This window comes from Papio anubis, chromosome 11 (genome assembly GCF_008728515.1).
Source record: "Papio anubis isolate 15944 chromosome 11, Panubis1.0, whole genome shotgun sequence".
In the NCBI taxonomy this organism is placed as follows: Eukaryota; Metazoa; Chordata; class Mammalia; order Primates; family Cercopithecidae; genus Papio; species Papio anubis.
In genome coordinates this window covers 47,090,432-47,109,937 of record NC_044986.1, presented here as the reverse complement: position 1 = coordinate 47,109,937, position 19,506 = coordinate 47,090,432, and the positions used below count along the sequence as shown (strand labels likewise).

The 19,506-nt window shown below is 38.4% G+C and overlaps 1 protein-coding gene across 1 annotated transcript in view; it reads right to left on the bottom strand.

Annotated features, from left to right (window-relative positions):
• PRKG1 (protein kinase cGMP-dependent 1) overlaps positions 1 to 5,987 on the bottom strand; it is a 1,324,128-nt gene extending 1,318,141 nt beyond the window's left edge. Inside the window, exon 1 of the mRNA XM_031652620.1 lies at positions 4,209 to 5,987. Coding sequence (XP_031508480.1) covers positions 4,209 to 4,474 — 266 coding nt within the window. The 5' untranslated portion in view covers positions 4,475 to 5,987. The remainder of the gene's footprint in view (positions 1 to 4,208) is intronic.
• Between the last annotated feature and the right edge of the window lie 13,519 nt (positions 5,988 to 19,506).

The window sequence follows — 19,506 nt, the reverse complement described above, 5'->3', positions numbered from 1 at the left end:
ATTGACCTTGCTTATATAAGAAGTAGGCCAAACTCCTTGATTTAGTCCTAAGGTGAAATCAAATGTGAATTGGATCAGAGAGGCAAAAGGTAATGAGTTTTCTGGGGCATCCATCCCAAGGCATCCATGTCCCAGTGAAAGGAAGTTCCACTTCCAAATAATCAACTTACATTATCAAGAATCAAGGGATTCATGACAAGAATAACTCAAATGAATCTGGAATACATCTATTTTTATTCCTGTAACAGATTAATATTGATTCTAGTCTTTCCTTAAACTCATTAAAAAATTGTGTGCAGTTCCTGAGCATACACTGGCTAACTAGGCAGCCAAAATAAGGAATTTGGTGCATGCAAAAAGAGTAAGGGAAACGATTAAGGATAATAGGTAATTCTTGATGTGGAGTATATTCATTAAGAAAATCAAGAGTTCACAGAGATCTATGTAAAACACTTGGAGTTCTTTTGCAGAAAAACAGTATTTTAAATATAAATGTAAAATATCATCACCATCATCCAAAACAGCTTGCAGTTTTCAAAGATAATCACTTGATCCTTACTGGGCATTTCTTAAGGGGTCTAAAAATGAGTACCGCAATAAGTCGGATATATTCTTTTTAAACATGATCATCATATTGTACACTTGATACTTATGCTGAGAGCTCAGATCTTCCTTTCCTAGTATAATTTTCATCTAAGCATTCCTTAGATACTTAGATCATTCTTAATGGAGATTGTGCATTATACCCTCTGTGGACACACAGAAATCTAGCTAATTGGACTGACGAGATTACAGTTGTTAATGAATTCCATTTCCTTCATCTACAATACATGCTTAAGATATATTTGTCACCTATTACATAAATTTTTAAGATTGAAATCATTCATTAAAGCAGTGTTTATAGGCAAAAGTTTTTCATCATTCTTTTCAATAAATAAAATTCCTACACAGTCATCCTTCAGTATCCATGGGGGATTGGTTCCAAGATCCAAGGATACCAAAATCCACAGATACTCAAGTCCTTTGTATAAAATGATGTAGTATTTGCATAAAACCTACACACATCCTTTCATATATTTTAACTCATCTCTAGATTACTTATAATACCTAATGCAATATAAATTCTATGTAGATAGCTGTTATATTGTATTGTTTAGAAGAAAAAACTATACATGTTTAGTCCAGGCACAACCATTCCTTTTTTCTTTCCTGAATATTTTTGATCCTCAGTTGGTTGAATCCATAGATGTGGAACCCATGGCTAGAGAGGGCCGGCTGCGCTTTCAGGCTACATTTCTGTTCCTGTTGATATAAAAGCTGGGTGTCTTGAAAAAGTTTGAAATGAGCCTGTAGCCTTAATAGTTATCATTCAAATGCTACAGAAATCATAACTGAACACAAGCTTTGCAATAAAGCATTCTCTTTCAGCCCCAGCATGCCCTTCAGAATGGCACAGCCTTTTACAAAAAACAGGTGAGGTGATGGAATATCTACTCATCAAATCCTTATCTGAACATTTCAAAACAATTTTTATTTTAAAAGCATCTTGTTTCATATTAAATGTTGTATCCCAGAAATACCTTAATAAAGTATTTCCTTTCTTGGCCAAAATAAGGTATCTAGCCAATGATAATTTCGTACTGTCTCTTTAAGTGCTAGGAAGAGTACCTAATTCTAATGGTTACTATCCCCATATACTATACCGGTCAAAAATTTTTAAACTCTAATGAGTCAGCTCGCTGAAAATAAACTCCACACTTCCATTCAAAAGTATGAAACTAAACGCTGAGTGGGAAACAGTTTACCCTCACTCCCAGTGTAAACCAGCCCAGAGAGGAAGTAGAAAAGTACTCCAGCTATTTGCTATAGACACAAATATGCACTGACCGCTATTGCGCATGATCCACTCATGATGAATGTTCCTACCCCTAACATGAAAATGTTGGAAAAGGGAGGGGAAGAGAGAAGGACAGAAGGATGATGTGTGCATACCCAAGATCAGCCATTTCCTCCCAGCACATACAAAAAACAACAACAACAAAACACCTCCTTTCATTCTTAAGAGATTTCTTGCCTCTTTGAGAGCAAATCCTGAATGAGAGTGGACTCTGGGAAGGAGGGCTTTTCTCCTGTCCCCTCCATACCCTGGTTAAATCTCCTCCCTGCTTAAAAGCGTTGCTGTTACTGTTTAAGGGGCATAGCCCAGACACAGAAATCTGAAATTTCAAAAATGCGATAAAGCCCTAGCCCAGCAGCCCTGGGAGGCGAGCAGCTGCCGGGTGACCGCTGATGAAGTGGCTTCTTAAGGAGGTGGGCAGATTGATTCCAGCTGCTGAGCGCAGGGCAGGGCAGCCACTCGGAATGCACAGTCCGGCTGAGACAAGACTCAGCAGCGGCTTCCCAGGCAAGGGCAAGGCCAAATATTAGCTCTGTTTGCAATCCTGAGAAAAGTAAGGAAAATGCCACTGTTCCATCCAACAGGGACTTTCAAGGCAAGATGGGCCCCAAGGTGCCATGCGGACAGTGTCACTTCGTAAGTGGAATGTCACTCAGGAAATCTGAAAGCTGTCTTCTGAGATGGCTGTTCAGAAGGTCCCACAATTCCTAAGAGGAGTCCTTTCTGTCTGATTCCTGTTTTTCTCCCCGCTCGAGCTCCCAGCTCCTCGTCTTCTTCTAATAACTCTGAACCCCCGCTCAGCCTCCCTGGCTCCCCATCCCATATAATCAATACACAAGAGGGACTCCAGAGGCAGACACGGAAGAGGTGCAGTAGACCACTGGGAGACACTAAGCACCCTGGAGCTGACCTGGATGGGGACATTGGAGAGGACATGCTCTTCAGAAGAGCTTGCCTCAAAAATGAGAGAGCTAAACGGAGAGAGGGGGACTAGTTTAGGAGTCCCCTGAGGGCCCCAAACTCAGACAGCAAGTGATCTAAGAAGAGGGAAGGAGTAAGAGAGGTAGGCGGGCATGAAGGCACGCCTAATGGAATATTCAATATCCTGAGAAATGCACTTTCGGCCCTGCACTTCCAGGGACTAAAAGCCAGTAATGGGCTTTGGAGTCTGCACTTCCTCTCCCTAATGTCCAGAGGCGCTTTAATGCTGCAGCCAATCGATCAGCCTTCTCCGGTGAAGGCGACGAGTGGAGTGCAAAAGCTTCCTACTTGTGGCCAAAATCCACCCAGCCTGCTCTGCACACCCCAAAGGAGCGACATACAACTTTGAACTGGCAGGATCTGTCTCTTAAAGTGCCGGAGAGGAGGAAAGGAAGGAGCCCGGAGGCGTCCTGAGAAACAGCCTACCCTCACCCCTCCGCCCTCTTCATCCCAACTTTTCCAGGGAGGGATTCAGGGGAAAACAAAAAGGGAGGGCGCAGTATCCACTTTGGGACAGGGCTGACGAGCAGCCCCAAATCTGCTTCAGGTGCAAGGCCACTGAGCGGACTCCAAACCCAGAACAGCTTAAGGTGTTGCACTTCTGGAAGACACAGTCAGAGCAAATGAACGTCCAGAAGGTGGGGTTTCTTTGCAATGTCTTGCTGACATCACAGCTGCCTTGAAAGTGACCCTGTGAACAAACCTTTCCCCGCCTCGCCCCCATGCTCCAGGCTGGATTCCTGCCCTAGAGACGAGCCCCTGTCTCGCTTCTCCCCGTCCCCGCGCCCGCCAGCAGAGCTCAGGTTCTGGGCAAGTTCAGTCCCTAAGTTGAGCCCAACCCCGTCCAGCCTCCAGTCGCCCCTCCCCGGGAGGCTCGGACAGCCCCACTGAGCATGTCCAGTGGCCTGAGTCCGGGGGGTCGCCGCTAGGAAGCTCTCTAGGCCCCTGGATGGGCAGGGTTGGGTCCCTGTGTGGACGCTCCCAGCGGGGCGCACGGAGGACAGCCGCGCGACTGCAGCCGAGTGTGGAGGGCACAAGTTAGCCCGCGCGAGTAAACTTTCCGCGGTCCTCCTCCCCACCCCCACGCCACAGGGGCGCGTCTCCCTGTGGAGCTAGCCTTTCCCAGCCCGGCGGAGACAAGCACAGCACGTGATGGGCAGAAATAAAAATAAACACTTCCCATTCCCGGGCCGCGGGGCCACCCCCACTCTGCGCGCCGCAGCGAGCAGGGGGCGCCCTGGGCCGACCCGCCCCCGGCCTCTGGCCAGAGCCCCCAGCCTCTGCGCCGCGGGCCGAGACGAACACCCGGGCCCACGGCCTCCGCGCCTACCTTTCGGACTTGGTGAACTTCCGGAATGCCTGTCGGAGGTCGTGGAAGGACCTGTACGTCTGCGGCTCGGCCGAGATGCCCTGCGCCCGGGTGGTCCGGGGGCCGATGTGGGTCGAGGGCACGGGAAGCACCGACTGGCATTTGTGGAGTTTCCTCTTCAGCTCCTGAATTTCCTCCTCCTTCTCTGACAGCCGCTTCTCCAGCTCTTTGATCCTCTCCTCCTTGAGCATGAGAATCTTGGCAAAGTCTTCCTCTAGCTCGCTCATTTTTTCACTGAGCCCCTCCGCGAAACTTTTTCTCGGGCGGCGGCGGCGGCGGCGGCGGCGGCGGCGGCGGCGGCTGGGACGGCAGCCGGGAGCGGAGGGCGCGGGTGAGCGAGTGAATGGGCGCTAAGTACTCGAGCGCGGCGGAGTGCGCCCCTAATGCGGCGCGGGGAGCCTCCTGCTTCGATCCGCTTCTGCTGAATGGACTAAAAGCACCGAGGGGAGGATGAGAAGTCTAAAAGCGATGGAGAGGAGAGGCAGAGTGCTAATCTCCAGTCTCTCTGGGGAGTAGGTGATTATCTTTCATTGAGAAACCAATTAGAGCTGCCCTTCCTCCCCTGAGACCCCCTCCCCCCCGCCCCCCTTGCTAGTCACTCCGTGAGAATACGCGCGCGCCACCCCACCGACAGTCGAGTTGCTAGCAGACGGTTGGATCAGAGAGCCTAGTCCCACTCCATCACACAAAACTCACTCTTCCACGCTATATGGTACCAAGGGAAGGGGGTGGGGTGGGGGGGGAGCTTTATGCCACTTGATCCCTGAAATAGCAACAATTACCATGTGACCTGGCGGATGACGCAGCGCTTGTAACTGGATCCTAAAGAGTGTGAGTGTGTGTGTATGTGTGTGACATTTCATAAATATTAAACTGCCTTTAGACAGTAACCTGCATAAATTCATCTTGGTCTTTGCCTTTTGCCTCTTTTCTATTTTTGATGCCTGGATGGATTCAGAAAGGAAGGCGTGTGTGTGTGTGTGTGTGTGTGTGTGTGTTACTGTGAAGTCCCATGGTTCTGACCCTAGTAAGAATGACAGGGCAATACCAGTTCCAAGGTTTTTCAGCGTAAAGCCTTACTGGACATAGTGAACTAAAATTGTTGGTGGGAAAGTGAACTAAAATTGTTGGTGGGAAAGTTGGATGAACATGTGGTAATGAGCCAAATGATTATGGAAAAGAGAAAGGCCATGTGTTAATTGTAATCGTTTTGTGTCTGGCTTTTTTTTTTTTTTTTTTTTTTCATCTATTACCCTTCAGTCTTGTATACAGAGCATCCAAATTATATCACAATCTCTTTCTCAATGGCTCAGAAGTGGTGGCCACCAGTGCTAAGCTGGGTCACCCTACCAGTTCCAGTTTGGGGGAGAAATTGCATCTTTAATTATCTGTGTTTAGGTCTTATCTGTGCATCCACCATCTACCCTATGCTAAAGGGATTATTCTGCACAGTAGAATAATCGCGTATTCACGGATTCTTACAATTTCCTTTTTTATATCTATATATCACAGACAGCATTTACATAACATAAGTCACTATTTGAGAGTCTGATTTGGTAGTCAGTGAGAGGTATTTCTTCCGATAATAGTCAACACATTGGTAATTTTTTTAAGGGAAAAAAATAGTTGCAACTAAGATACCAGAAGATTGTTTCCTAAATAGTAATTTTTCTTAAAAAAGAAAATTCAATGTGTAATTACTGGCTACTTACAAAAAAAAATTATTCTACCTTTTCTGAAACAAGTGTATATTTTATTCTGGAGATTTGTTTATTATTTACTGTTCTACTTATCTGATTTTTGTACATTAAAAATGTTTTATACCACATCTGAATTTCTTAATTGCACCAGCTGCTAAAGTCTGGCTATGTCTACTGATGTTTGAGAAAGGGTTCTTAGTGTTGTTGACAGTTGCTATTCTGTTGCTTCTGTCTATGAACTTAAACTGCTATTATCATTTTACACAAACTAAAATAATTGACATTTAAAAATAATACATTAGAGAAAACCTTTGATCACATTCAAAAATCTAGGCATAGCTTTAACTTTATTTACAGGAGAAAAAATTAGTTTTAAAATGACTCTTAAAAGGTTTTTTTGTAAGTCTTACACTATCTTAAATGAAGATATTCAAATGTTTCTTCTGCTTATTAAAAAATAAACCTTTAAACTTAGATTTCACACATGCACCGCAAAACCTAAATTCATACCCATCTTCCAAAATAAAACTTATTTTTGAATAGGTCAGTTTTAATTTAAATAATGTTGATTGCTAGTGACATTAAATCTTGTCCATTGGCTTAATAAGTATTTAATTTAGACCACAAGGAAAGCTTGAGAAAAGACATGCTGGTAGAAGAATAAACACTGAATTATTAAAAATCATGTCATAGTATATTAGAGCTGAAAGAACTTTGAAGATGATCTAACCCAACAACCTCATGTTATAAAGGAGGAAAATGAGATCTTGAGAGGGAAAGTCCAAGATCACTTCAAGGGCAGAAGTTTGAGTCCAGGACGCCTAATACCCACGAAGCATGCTTTCCCTCCCATGCTGCTTCTAGCATGGATCCAGAAAATTTAGAAACTCTATGATTCTGATGATCCAGTGTTGAAAGATGTGACCTTACTCTCTGTTTCTTATTTCTAAATCTGTAGTAGTAATATGTGAAAGCAGAGTATTAATGAAACCTTAGGTTTTTTTTTTTTTTTTCCTTTTTTTTTTTTTTTTTCTTAAAGGAGAAGGTCGCCATCTAGTGCCCTTGGAGAAATTTGCTAAATAAAAATCTTAATCACAATTAAATTGAGGTTATGTCCTTAAATACCTGTCTGGATGTTTTCATTTCATATTTGTGAGAAATAAAGTAAATAACAAGAATTTTGTGTCAAACTAAAATTTTTTTTTTACATTTGATATATTTTAGCCTGTTTGATGACAATTATGATTCTCAACATTTATTAATATGTGCCAGCACAGGGGTAAGCCCTTTATGTAACTGATTTTAATCCCCACACTTACTCTGTAAGATAGGCACTATTACTCATTTCTATTTTATAGATGGAGAAACTGATGCTTGGCCAGATTAGATAATTTGCCCATGGTCACATTGTCCAGATTTGACCCAGGCTATCTTAATACCCTATGCAGCACGGCTTCTACTCAAAATGCATTAAAATATTCACTTCTCTGTGAGCCCAGTGACAAGCAAAACTAAAATATCTTCCTTGCTGGGGACACAGTAAGTGTAAAATCACATATAAACCCAGATACATTCCTAAGATTCTGGTGTCTAACAATCAATTTCCTTACCAAAGTTGTTTCCCTAGTGATATTTTGGGATATATAATACATTTTATATATAATTTCAATTTTTAAGCATCTGTGCTTTCAAAAACTATGATTGTGCTTTGCCTCCCTTTCTCTCTTCTGTCTAATAAGGAACACTTTCTAGAAAGGCTGAAAGCATGTAAGATGTAAGCAGCTCTTCCAGGATTCCTGTACTTTAATCCAGGACAGCGTCACAAGGGCCAATGGGAGGACAGGTCTATAAAAAACTCAAAAACAGTAATTAAACTGACTAAAAGTCAATCTACTTTTTATTGTCTCTATTTACTAGAAGTTACAAATATCAGTAATAAAATACTCCTCCTCCTCCCAAAAATATTCTCTTGGTCTAAGTACAAAGGATTGCTGTGTTTACTGTTGAGCAGGTGGATCGTTCTCATCACCCTACCCTTGGAATAACACTGACCTTGGTGCACATTGTACACACTCAGACCAAAGAAAATTGTCATGTGCGGATGGTTAGACTGAGGTTCACATGGATGGCAGCAGAGAAGCCCATAAAAGACATTTAGGGAAATGAAAACAGAGACAGGGATCTGAGCTCGTGAAACAGGTAAGGATTCACAAAATTCAAACCATATCTTTATTCCTAAATACTTGCTGTGGTTGTAAAAAAATGGCAATACTTATGAAAGACTGGAAACAATACATTTTGCACCAACAGATGCAATTGGTGAACTAAAGAGTACGGAACTTAGAACCAAAAGATTGATATTCACATCTCAGTTCTGTCACTTCTTGAGCTGTGTGCCCTTAGGCAAGTTCCTTAACTTCTGTGAGATTCACTTTCATCATTTGTAAAAGGAGAAGTTACCTATGGTCCTTTTAACCTTGCTACCTTCAATGATTCTATGGAACTCCACTTTCCCTGTGACTCCCATTATGAAATTATCGATCTGTTCTTATAGACAACATCCATCCAATAACTTCAACTATGTTTAAAACTTTGAGAGAAGAAAGAATTAAGATGGAGTCTGGTTGGTCTTACAAAAATTACAGTGTACTTTTGGATTAATAGAAGATCATTTTCCTTTAATTCAACATCATACTAGATGTGGCTTTAACATTGTCACCTGAACCACCCATGTTGTTTTGATCATAAAGTGTGGTTACACCTTGAGTAAGATAAAATCTTGAAGTCCTGAAACACACCCACATTGACATTAACCAACACACAGAAGATGAAAATGGCAAATGAAGTGTTGCCTTAATTAAACAAACTTCAAAAATAGTTAGTTTCTGTTTACTGGATTTCCATAAAGAATCATAAGAGTTATTTATTTTTTTGAGACAAAGTCTTGCTCTGTCATCCAGGCTGGAGTGCAGTGGTGTGATCTCAGCTCACTGCAACCTCCGCCTCTTGGGTTCAAGTGATTCTCCTGCCTCAGCCTTCCAAGTATCTGGGATTACAGGCGTTTGCCACCATGCTCAGCTAATTTTTGTATTTTTAGTAGAGACAGGGATTCACCATGTTGACCAGGCTGATCTCAAACTCCTGTCCTCAAGTTATCCATCTGCCTCAGCCTCCTGAAGTGCAGGGATTGCAGGCATGAGCCACTGCGCCCAGCCCATACGATTATTTAAATAAATAAATAAATAAGTTTGTAAGAAGAAAATGTATATAAATGCTTTTCACAATGTATTCCTATTGATGTAAATGAAATTCTTTCTCATGCGGGCATACAACAGGAAGACCATTGCATTTTATTATTTTCTGTGATATCTGTCTACAGGTTTGAAAAAAAAAAGTTCTTTTTAGAGATCATGAAAAATAAGACTGACCTAAAAATCGTGATATTTAATATATTATAGAAGTAAAAATTCTGCAGTAAATTTGAAACCATGGACCTAAAATATGAAGACAGGGATGCCATGTAACTTGAGGAGGCCAATAATTTCACCTCCCTGAGCCTCAATTATCCTAACTATAAAGTACAGATATGGAAACTAAATTCTCCTGCACCTAGACCTTTAAGACTCAAATGAATAGGAAAGCCAAATATCATTTATTATTTAAATTTAACCCTATATAAATAAATATAAGTAACATGGTAATGTAAGCCCTTCTTTAATTTTTTGGTGGAAGGATAGCTCACCGGGGAAAGAGTAGGGGATGGGGACAGGATTGGTGGTGGTGGTGGTGGAAATGTTTATACTGCATTTATATCCCCCAAGATTTTCCACCCCTGGTAGTGTCTTCTCCCAGTTACTCAATCAATATACAATCAAATACTAATAAAAGTGCTGCTGTGAAGAGAATATGTAACTATAATTAACATCCAAATCATTTGACTTTAAGAGAGAAAACTTACCTGTGTGGGCCTGACCTAATCAGGCAAGCCCTTAAAAGAGATTAGGCTCCTCTTGAGAAACGGATTTGAAATGTGATTGGGATCGGACTCAAGAGAGATCTCCTGTTACTGGCTTTGAGAATGGAGCAGGCTACATGGCAAGGAATGCAGGTGGACTCTAGGGATGTAGAGCAACTCCTAGCTGACATACAGTAAGGAAGTGGGGACCTCAGTCCTACAACAGCAAGGAACTGAATTCTGTCACAACCGCATGAGCTGGGAAGAGGACCTCTAGCTCCAGGTGAGAAGGAAGCATGACTGACATTTTGATTTCAGCCTGTAAGTCCCTGAGCAAAGATCCTAGTCATGCTGTCCCCACACTTCTCACTACCAAAACTGTGAGATAAGTTGGTGTAAAGTCTTTAAATTTGTGGTAAAAATTGTCAGGCAACAAGATAAAATTCATAAATGGCTCGACTGCCATTTCTAAAATATCCTTTTAAAACACTAGAAATGTATTGCCATTTTCAGAAGGCTGCCTTCCCAAAAGGGTCATTTTCAGTGAAACTATAGTGCATTTCAAATGGATACTTGAGCAACATTAAACATTGCTATAAATTATGAACTGCTTAAAGCATACTGATGACAATATGAACAGCCTTTCATAAAAGATGTTTATGTTTAAAGCAGAACACTAACGTGACTGAAGTGTAAATCTTCCAAACATAGATTCTAGAAAGGATTGGAACCATTCATTAGTTTACTACACAGCAGAAATGTTACTATAATTTGCCCTATGTAGAGGACCAGCCTTGTGACTTTCAACAAATTATGTAGTCAGCTGACCCTTAGTTTTCTTATCTGTAAAATATCAATAACTCTCTCGTGTAGTATTATTTATTTTTTATAAAGTATTTACCTATGAGTATATACTTAAATAATTTTGGACTCTTATTAATTAACTGAATGTGCTTCCATAGTTATCCGTGGAAAGTAAGTGCTCCTACTACATCATGTTACCTTCCAGATCAAATCCTAATGTCATCTATTTGAGGAGACTTGGAAGATTTTTTTTTTAAATACAAATCTTTTTTGAGTTTAGTTTTTGATTTGAATTTTTGTTTGATTGTAGAAATGATAGAAATTGGACTTCTCTGCTTAGAACATTTTTTGTTTGTTTGTTCTTGAGACAGAATCTCAGAGTCTCACTCTGTCACCCAGGCTGTAGTGCAATGACACGATCTCGGCTCACTGCAACTTCTGCCTCCTGGGTTCAAGCAATTCTCATGCCTCAGCCTCCCAAGTAGCTGGGATTACAGGCCTGTGCCACCCCGTCTGGCTAATTTTTGTATTTTTTGTGAAGATGGGGTTTCACCATTTTGGCTGGGCTGGTCTTGAACTCCTGGCCTCAAGTGATCTGCCTGCCTCAACCCCCAAAAGTATAGCGATTACAGGCGTGAGCCACCACACCCAGCTAGAACATTTTGTAAATAAATAATTTTAATAGAAAATACATGCAGGTGATATAGAATTCAGGAAGTACAAGAGGATGTACAATGAAAGGTAAGGCTCTCTCCCATACCTGCTCTCCAGTTCCCTTTTCTGGAGGCGATCATTCACTAGTAACATTTATTTGTGTATCCCTCATAAGATATTTATTCATAAATACATTTGTATAAAAACATGCATTTTTACACAAATAAGATTTAATACCTGGTTTCTATGCTAGTATATTCCCTAACTTAGAGCTATTATTTCCTGCTTTTCAGGACCATTATTCCAGTGCAATATGTCACACTGTTTCACTTTGTGATAAAATGTCAGTAACAAGGCAGGGACAGGGCTGAATTTAGACAGTCTGCGACCTTCCTTCACTTAGCTATTATTTATAAATTTTCTTTCCCTTTCAAAAAAATTAGGTACTTCTTGTTTTATTAAATATATTTAATAACAATTTTGGAATGGTCTAGTATTTTAAGAACAAAAGCCAAACCTTATAAGACATATATGTCTTTTAAGAATATAATAAAATAACCTCTGGCCTTAGTCTTCCCCACCTCCTTTGTGTTAATGGAAACATTCATCTGAGTTATCTCAAGTTATTTCCAATAAGCAGTTTCCATGTAAACAAACAAACAAAAAAAGCTAGGCATAAGGAATGTTCTATTTTGATAGTCCCTCAAGCCTTTATAACTGTCATGATTGTCTTGGTCTCTAATCAAAATTGCATAGTTAGTTCAATAGTTCATTTACTGTTTTAGATTCAGTGAGGACAGATTTATTTGGAAATGATTTTATCAGAATGTCTAGGCAGTTATTATAAAAATAAATTATAATTTGTTTTTATAAAAAAATAGTTTCACAGAACTTGCAATATTCCAGGAGATATTAGAATTCTCATATTTACAAGTAACAATTCCAAGTGCTATATTGATTATATTTTCAAATCTGTGTTATATATGGCTCCATTTTAGCAGCCTTAATAAAAGTGAGAAGGCCAGAGTAACACTCAAAACATTCCCATAACAATTTTAAAGAACTCTATGAGTTACAATGAGAAATCTTTGCATTGAAAAATGCTTTGGCTCAGCACTCCTCTCTCCTTTCCACGGCATCCTTTGTAGCCACCCCTAGTCTGCAGAGAGGCGGCAGAAAGACAACAGATATTGAACTAGGAAGACACAGTACCGCCACCCTTCATTCAAGATTTCATCTAATAAAAGGAGATCACTTTACAACACTCAGGCAAGCAGACATTACTCAGACTGTGGCTAAAATCATCAGCAAGAAACTCTGCCAGGAATACCTCGGGGCAACATAAGGTGGTGCTGGGGTGTGCATGTGTGTGTCTGTGTGTGTGTACACCTCACCCGTGTGTTTGTGTGTGTGTGTATGTGTGTCTATTTCAGTCATAGTAACGTTCTTCCAAATCATTCTTCTAGCTTGGGTAGGTCAGTAAAAAACAAACTATTCCTTTAAAAGTCTCAAGTCAGAACATTTGGATATTTTAATGTTAAGAGCAGAAATGGAGTGATGTGAAGACCAGATGGGAGATGCCACAAGTGGCTAAGGGTTAGACTCTAGTGCATCGTCATCAATCAGGACTGACAACATCTGCCCCTCCACAGTCAGACAAACTTATCTACCTTTTGTGCAAATATCAAATTAGCATCCTAGGAAAGACACAGACGAAGAGCCACTTACGCCAGAAATCTTTTTATTAAAGATATCATGAATCTGGCATTATTCTTCAGAAAGGGAAATTAAAAATAAATGTTTGTATTACCTGAGCAGATGTATTTAATTTCATTCTTTCAACAAGTTTTTTTGCTGACTCTTCTACAGGTCCCAGGCCCTCTGCTAGACATTAAGGATACAGAGATGAGCAAGACAGAGTATCTGCCCTCAAGAAACTCAGGAGAATGCAGAAGGAGATGCTCTAGGGTTAGGGGACACAGATATGCATATGACTAATGGCAGAGCAATAGTGAAAAAATTAGAACCCTTTTTCTCAAAGTGCTGTCATACTACAAAGGGGAGGGAGCAATCAGTAAGATGTGAGTGTGTCTGCCTATGAGAGAGAGAGAGAGAGAGAGAGACAGAGAGAGAGAGAGAGAGAGAGAGAGAGAGAGAGAAAGGTAGGGTAGCCTTAGTCAATTCTCCACAATTTAATTTGCCAAAAGCAATTCACAGAAAGCCAAAATCACCATATAACCAATTTGACACATGCCCACTTTGTTGAAGCCAAAGAAATAATTTTCCAAACAAATGTAAAAACTAGCTAAATTTCTATAATTTAAAACTAACCAAAAACTGTCACTAAGAAAGAGCCTTTCTGAATATATGTATAATCTCTCTGAATGGCTGCTTCTATAAACATGTCCTCTGAAAAGCTCAGGTACCTGCTTGTGTAACTGGTCAGGGGATAGGAAGGTGGTGTGATGGGTAGGGCAAGACAAGGCCACGTGCTTGCTGGAAACTACATGGTGAGGGCCTTTTGGAATGCCTCTCCGAGGACTTGAAGTTTTATACTAAGAGGCGCTGATTTAATATAATGCCATAACCAGGGACATTTTTACAATAAATAACATATGGAAGCTTCCAAAAAGATATTTGAAAACAACCAAATATTATCTGTGGCACCAGTAAAGCAGGACTATAGTCTCCTCACTGGGTTTAATGTTCATTTAAAATTAGCCTCTTTTTTTACTTCTCCTGTAAAGACTGCTTTTCTTTGTGAGTGTGAAAATTTATTCGCCAGGAAAATCAGGTTAAAATAATTAAGTTGCTTAAAGAAATAGAGTACTCTGACAGACCTAACCTTGCAAATTCAAATATGTATACTTGTTAATTTAAAAATCATATATTTGAGTTATTATTTTATTAGAGTAACAAAATTCATATTCTAATTTTATACAAATTAAATCATTTTTCCAAGGAAAGAAAAAATTAGTAAACGGTTAATACATTGTGTAATAGAGAATGCCTGAGTGTGTATCATGTGAATTAGCAGTTTTTAAATTGCTACTATCAATGAAATACTATATTACAGAAAAATTGGAGAGAGAGTATAGGTGTAAAAAATTACAAAACATTTCATAAATAAGAATAATTTTCAATAGTAAAAATTATTTTCTATACTTAGAAAAGTAAGAATAATGTGATTAACCAAAATACTCTGGATAACTATATCTCCCCAGATATATTTATCCCTAAATTCAGTATAATTTCAACAATACTTTAAAAATAGAGGTGGATGAGTTGATTTGAAAATTTATATGAAACAAATATTATAATAGAGTAAGAAAAATAATTGAAAACAACAAAAATTGTGTTACTGCCCTACCATCAAATATACTATGAAGCTACAGTAATTAAAGCAATGTGGTGAATAATTTTTAAAACTGGGTCAATAATGAAAACACAAAGTTTAGAAACAAAACAATGTTTTTATTTTCCATTTTGTTATTTTGGTAAAAAATATAAAATTTGCCATTTTTACCATTTTTTAAGTGTATAGTTCAGGGGTTTTTAGAACATTCACATTGTTCTGCAACCATCACCAACATCCATCTCTGGAAAATTTTTATCTTCTCAAGCTGAAACTGTGAACCTCATTAAACAATGACTCTCCATTCCCTCTTTACCCCAGCCACCAGCAACTACCATTCCACTTTCTGTCTCTATAAATGTGACTGTTCTAGGTACCTCATATTTATTAGACAGGGTTCCCTAGAGGGACAGAACTAATTGGAGATATATATATATATATAATTAGAGTAACAAAATTTATATTCTAATTTTGTACAAATTAAATCATTTTTCCAAGGAAAGAAAAAATTAGTAAGATTATTAGTATTATATATATATAAAAAATACATATATGTGAGTTTATTATATATATATTAATTAACTTACACTATCAGAAGGTCCCACAATAGGCTGTCTGTAAGCTTGAGGAGCAAGAAGAGCCAGTCTAAGTCTCAGAAGTGAAGAACTTGGAGTCTAATGTTTGAGGGCAGGAAGCATCCAGTACAGGAGAAAGATGTAGGCTGGGAAGCTAGGCCATTCTTGCCTTTTCACATTTTTCTGCCTGCTTTATATTCACTAGCGGCTGATTAGATTGTGCCCACCCAGATTAAGGATGGGTCTGCCTTCCTCAGCCCACTGACTCAAATGTTAATCTCCCTTGGCAACACCCTCACAAAGCCACCCATGATTAATACTTTGCCATCCTTCAATCCATTCAAGGTGACACTCAGTATTAACCATCACATCATGTAAGTGGAATCATACATTATTTGTCTTTTTGTGACTGGCTTATTTCACTTAGCCTAACGTTCTCAAGTTTTATCCATGTTGTAACATGTACCAGAATGTCTTTCCATTTTGAAGTCGAATAATATTCCATTGTCTGTATAGACTACATTCCGTTCATCCATTCATCTGCCAGTGGATACTTCAATTGCTTCTACCTATTGGCTGTTGTGCATTATGCAACTATGAACAATGGTGTACAAGAATCTGTTCTGGTCTCTGCTTTCATTTCTTTTCAGCACATATACAGAACTGGAATTGCTGGATTATATAGTAATTCTATGTTTAATCACTGACAATGCTTTATAAATATATGAAACAGTTAGTATTCATAAGATGTAAAATGCTCCTACAAATCAACAAGATACCTAATCCAATACAAAATAAAAAATACAAATTTCCAATACAAAATGATTAAAACAAAGACATTCATCCTGAACAAAATTTATTTTTGTCTGTCAAATTAGCAAAACTTAAAAGATTGATAATATTCCTTATTGTCAAAGTTGTGATAAAGGGCCCTTCCAAATATTGATGAGAGGGTAAGTTGTTGCTAAAGCCCTTGGTAGCAAGCAATTTAGCAGTAGCCATTCAAATTGCAACATGTATTAGCTTTTATTCAACAATCCTACTTCAAAAGTTCAGATTATAGACATAATGATCATGTGTATACAAAGTATTTTTGCTGTTTGTAAAAGGAAAAAAAAACCCTTAAAATTAAGGGATTAAATAATGGATGATACATTATAAAATTAAATGTAGCCACAAAAAAAGAATGAAATAGACCTATAAGAAGAATGCCAAGGTATGACAAAGTGAAAAAAAGCAAGGAAAAAAAAATTGTGATTTCATTTACATGACCATGTTTACATGATATATGTAACATACATGCATATGTATTGAAATAACCAAACTCAACAGTGTTACCAGAGGGAAGGAGAGTAGGAGTGAGGAGAGGTGGATAACTGTCAAGTTTGGTAAGATATACACTGTTTGAACTTCCTACAATGAGAATGTACTAATGTATACTGTATACAATTTTTACAATGTTATTGAGGAAAATTACATACAATAAACTGCACACATTTAAATTGTTAAATCTTATCAGTTTAGACAGATATATATATATATATGTATACATATATATACACCCATGAAATTACCACTGCAATCAAGATAACAAATCATGAAAAATTTTTAAGTCATTGAATTCTTATGATCTCTTAAATATATAGATATCACAATAAAATGACTTAGCTTTACTAATAAAGAGTATCCAGAAAGAGCAAAAAACATCCTTCCCTTTGGCCTTCCCTTACCCTCAAACTCGATTCTATTTACACTGAGTTTGGAGACCACCAAAAGCTGTCCTCTCACTAATGCCATATGTCATTCTAAGATGTGTTCTAAAAAGCATTAACCTTCATATTTGCTGGATTTCTATAATTCCATGGCCCTCTTCTGGATAACAGTCTCCAAAAGAGTAAAATAAATGGGTAGCCTAGGACCTTACAGTTCAACCGATTATAGAAATAGCCTAAGTTCCTGTGCACACGCACAAACACAAACACAAATCTTTTCTAAAACATGCCTGAGAAATAGCCATGTATACCAATGGCTAGACGGCTTAAGCAATTAGAGCTAGTGCAATTTTGTTTATGTAAATCAGGGTTATATCAGCCTCAGCACTATTCACATTTGGGGCCAGATAATTTTCTCTTGTAGGGGACTGTGCTGTGCCTTGTAGGATGTTTAGTAACATCTTTGGCCTCTAACCACTAGACGCCAGTAGCCAGCCCTCATCCTGGATTGTTACAACCAAAAATATCTCCAGATGTTGTCAAATTACAATCCTCCCCCACCCAGTTGAGACCCATTTGTACAAATTGATGCTGAAAGCTAATCCTCAAAATTAATTCTTACGTGGAATATTTCAAATCAAGTTTATTCATATTTTTACCTTTAACCAGCATTCACTTTCAATAAGTACATGGGAATAGTAAAGAAGTAGTTTATGCCATGTTGCAACACAAAAGATACTGACTGTTGAGTGAGGTATAAATCCAACGGCAGCATTGAAAACTAACACCAATTTGACTCCTGGTCAAGGATGCCTGTTCTGCACTTCCCTGCCATTTTGGCCTTAACAGAGTATTAACGAACTAACCTGGAGAACTCCAGTCCTTATACTCTCTCTGCCTATTCTGTCTTTGATTTCAAGTTAATTATGAGAGAACAGAGCAACCGAAGAATTAATGAGTCATTTACACTTAACTTTGATATGAAAATTATCATTCAATGACTAGATGTTGGCATTTAGTATTTTCTTGGATTCCATTCAGGAAAATGGAAGAATGTTATCAAGTGTAGCATAAACCTGTTTCACATTTCCTGAAGGTATCCTTTAAAGATTCTTTTTAAGGCTGAGTGAGGTGGCTCACGCCTGTAATCCCAGCACTTGGGGAGGCCAAGGTGGGTGTATCACCTGAGGTCAGGAGTTCGAGATCAGCTTGACCAACATGGTGAAACACAGTCTCTACTAAAAAGTACAAAAAATTACTGGGCATGGTGGTAGGTGCCTGTAATTCCAGCTACTCGGAAGGCTGAGGCAGGAGAATCGCTTGAACCCAGGAGGCAGAGGTTGCAGTGAGCCAAGATCGTGCCATTGCACTCCAGCCTGGGCGACAGAGCAAGACTCCATCTCAAAAAAATAAATAAATAAGTAAAAAATAAAATAAAAAGATTCTTTTTAAAACAGCATTTCCAGTTCTATTCTTTTCTTACCATGTGACTAATGCAGAGGGTAGAGGTGATATATATACATATATATCATATATATATCATATGTGTATGTGTGTGTGTGTGTGTATATATATATATATACACACACACACACACAATATGTGGAATTTAACATCCTTCCTTCAAATAAGCCCTTCTACTTTTAACCAAAATGAATAATAAATGGCATCCATAAAGATTTGATAATATAATCATTGAAGGAATAAAGAGTAGCTAGCCAATTATTTAGTGTTTGGGTAATGTAGCTGCAGATTTAATGACATAGCTTAATGAGGGGTGCTTGAAAAGTTTGATTGTTTCCTAGTGAGCTGAGTTACATGACTTCCCTGAAAACTAGAGTTTATATTGGATTTATAGTCAGTTCCAGTTAAAGCAAAATACAGAACCAGTAATAGATATGTCCATAATGGGAAATATATGTTAGTGAGTTCTTAGTTTTATAGCTATATATGACCTGACTTTTAAAATAAATTAAAATAATCTCTCATACTCAACTATTATGAATAATATTATAATATAAATATAGCATCCATATACTCTTTGAACACTCTGTGGAAGGCACCATGTTAAGTTCCTCATATATATTAAATTAGTATATCCTTAAAGTTCCTCAAATGTTATTCCCTCAGCTATAGTGACATTGGGGAGATCTACAATTTCTCTAAGTCTGAATCTCCTCATGTGTAAAATGGGAATAACAGTAGTACCTTTATCATTTGGATGATTATGAAAGTTAAATATTTTTGGTAGTAGGGATAAGGTTAAGAGCAATGGTTTAGTATAGTATTTAATTGAAATAATAATATTAAGTGTCTTCATGTAATTTCTAAGTATAACTATTATATTACAATAGCCTTTTCTGTAAAATTATGTGAATATAAGCATATTGTTTCATTACCACACATTATTATTTTGAAAAAGTGTCCCTGTGGTAAGTTGTTTAGAAAAATATTATAATAATTTCTTTTTCCTTTTTTTTTTTTTTTTTTTTTTTTGAGAAGGA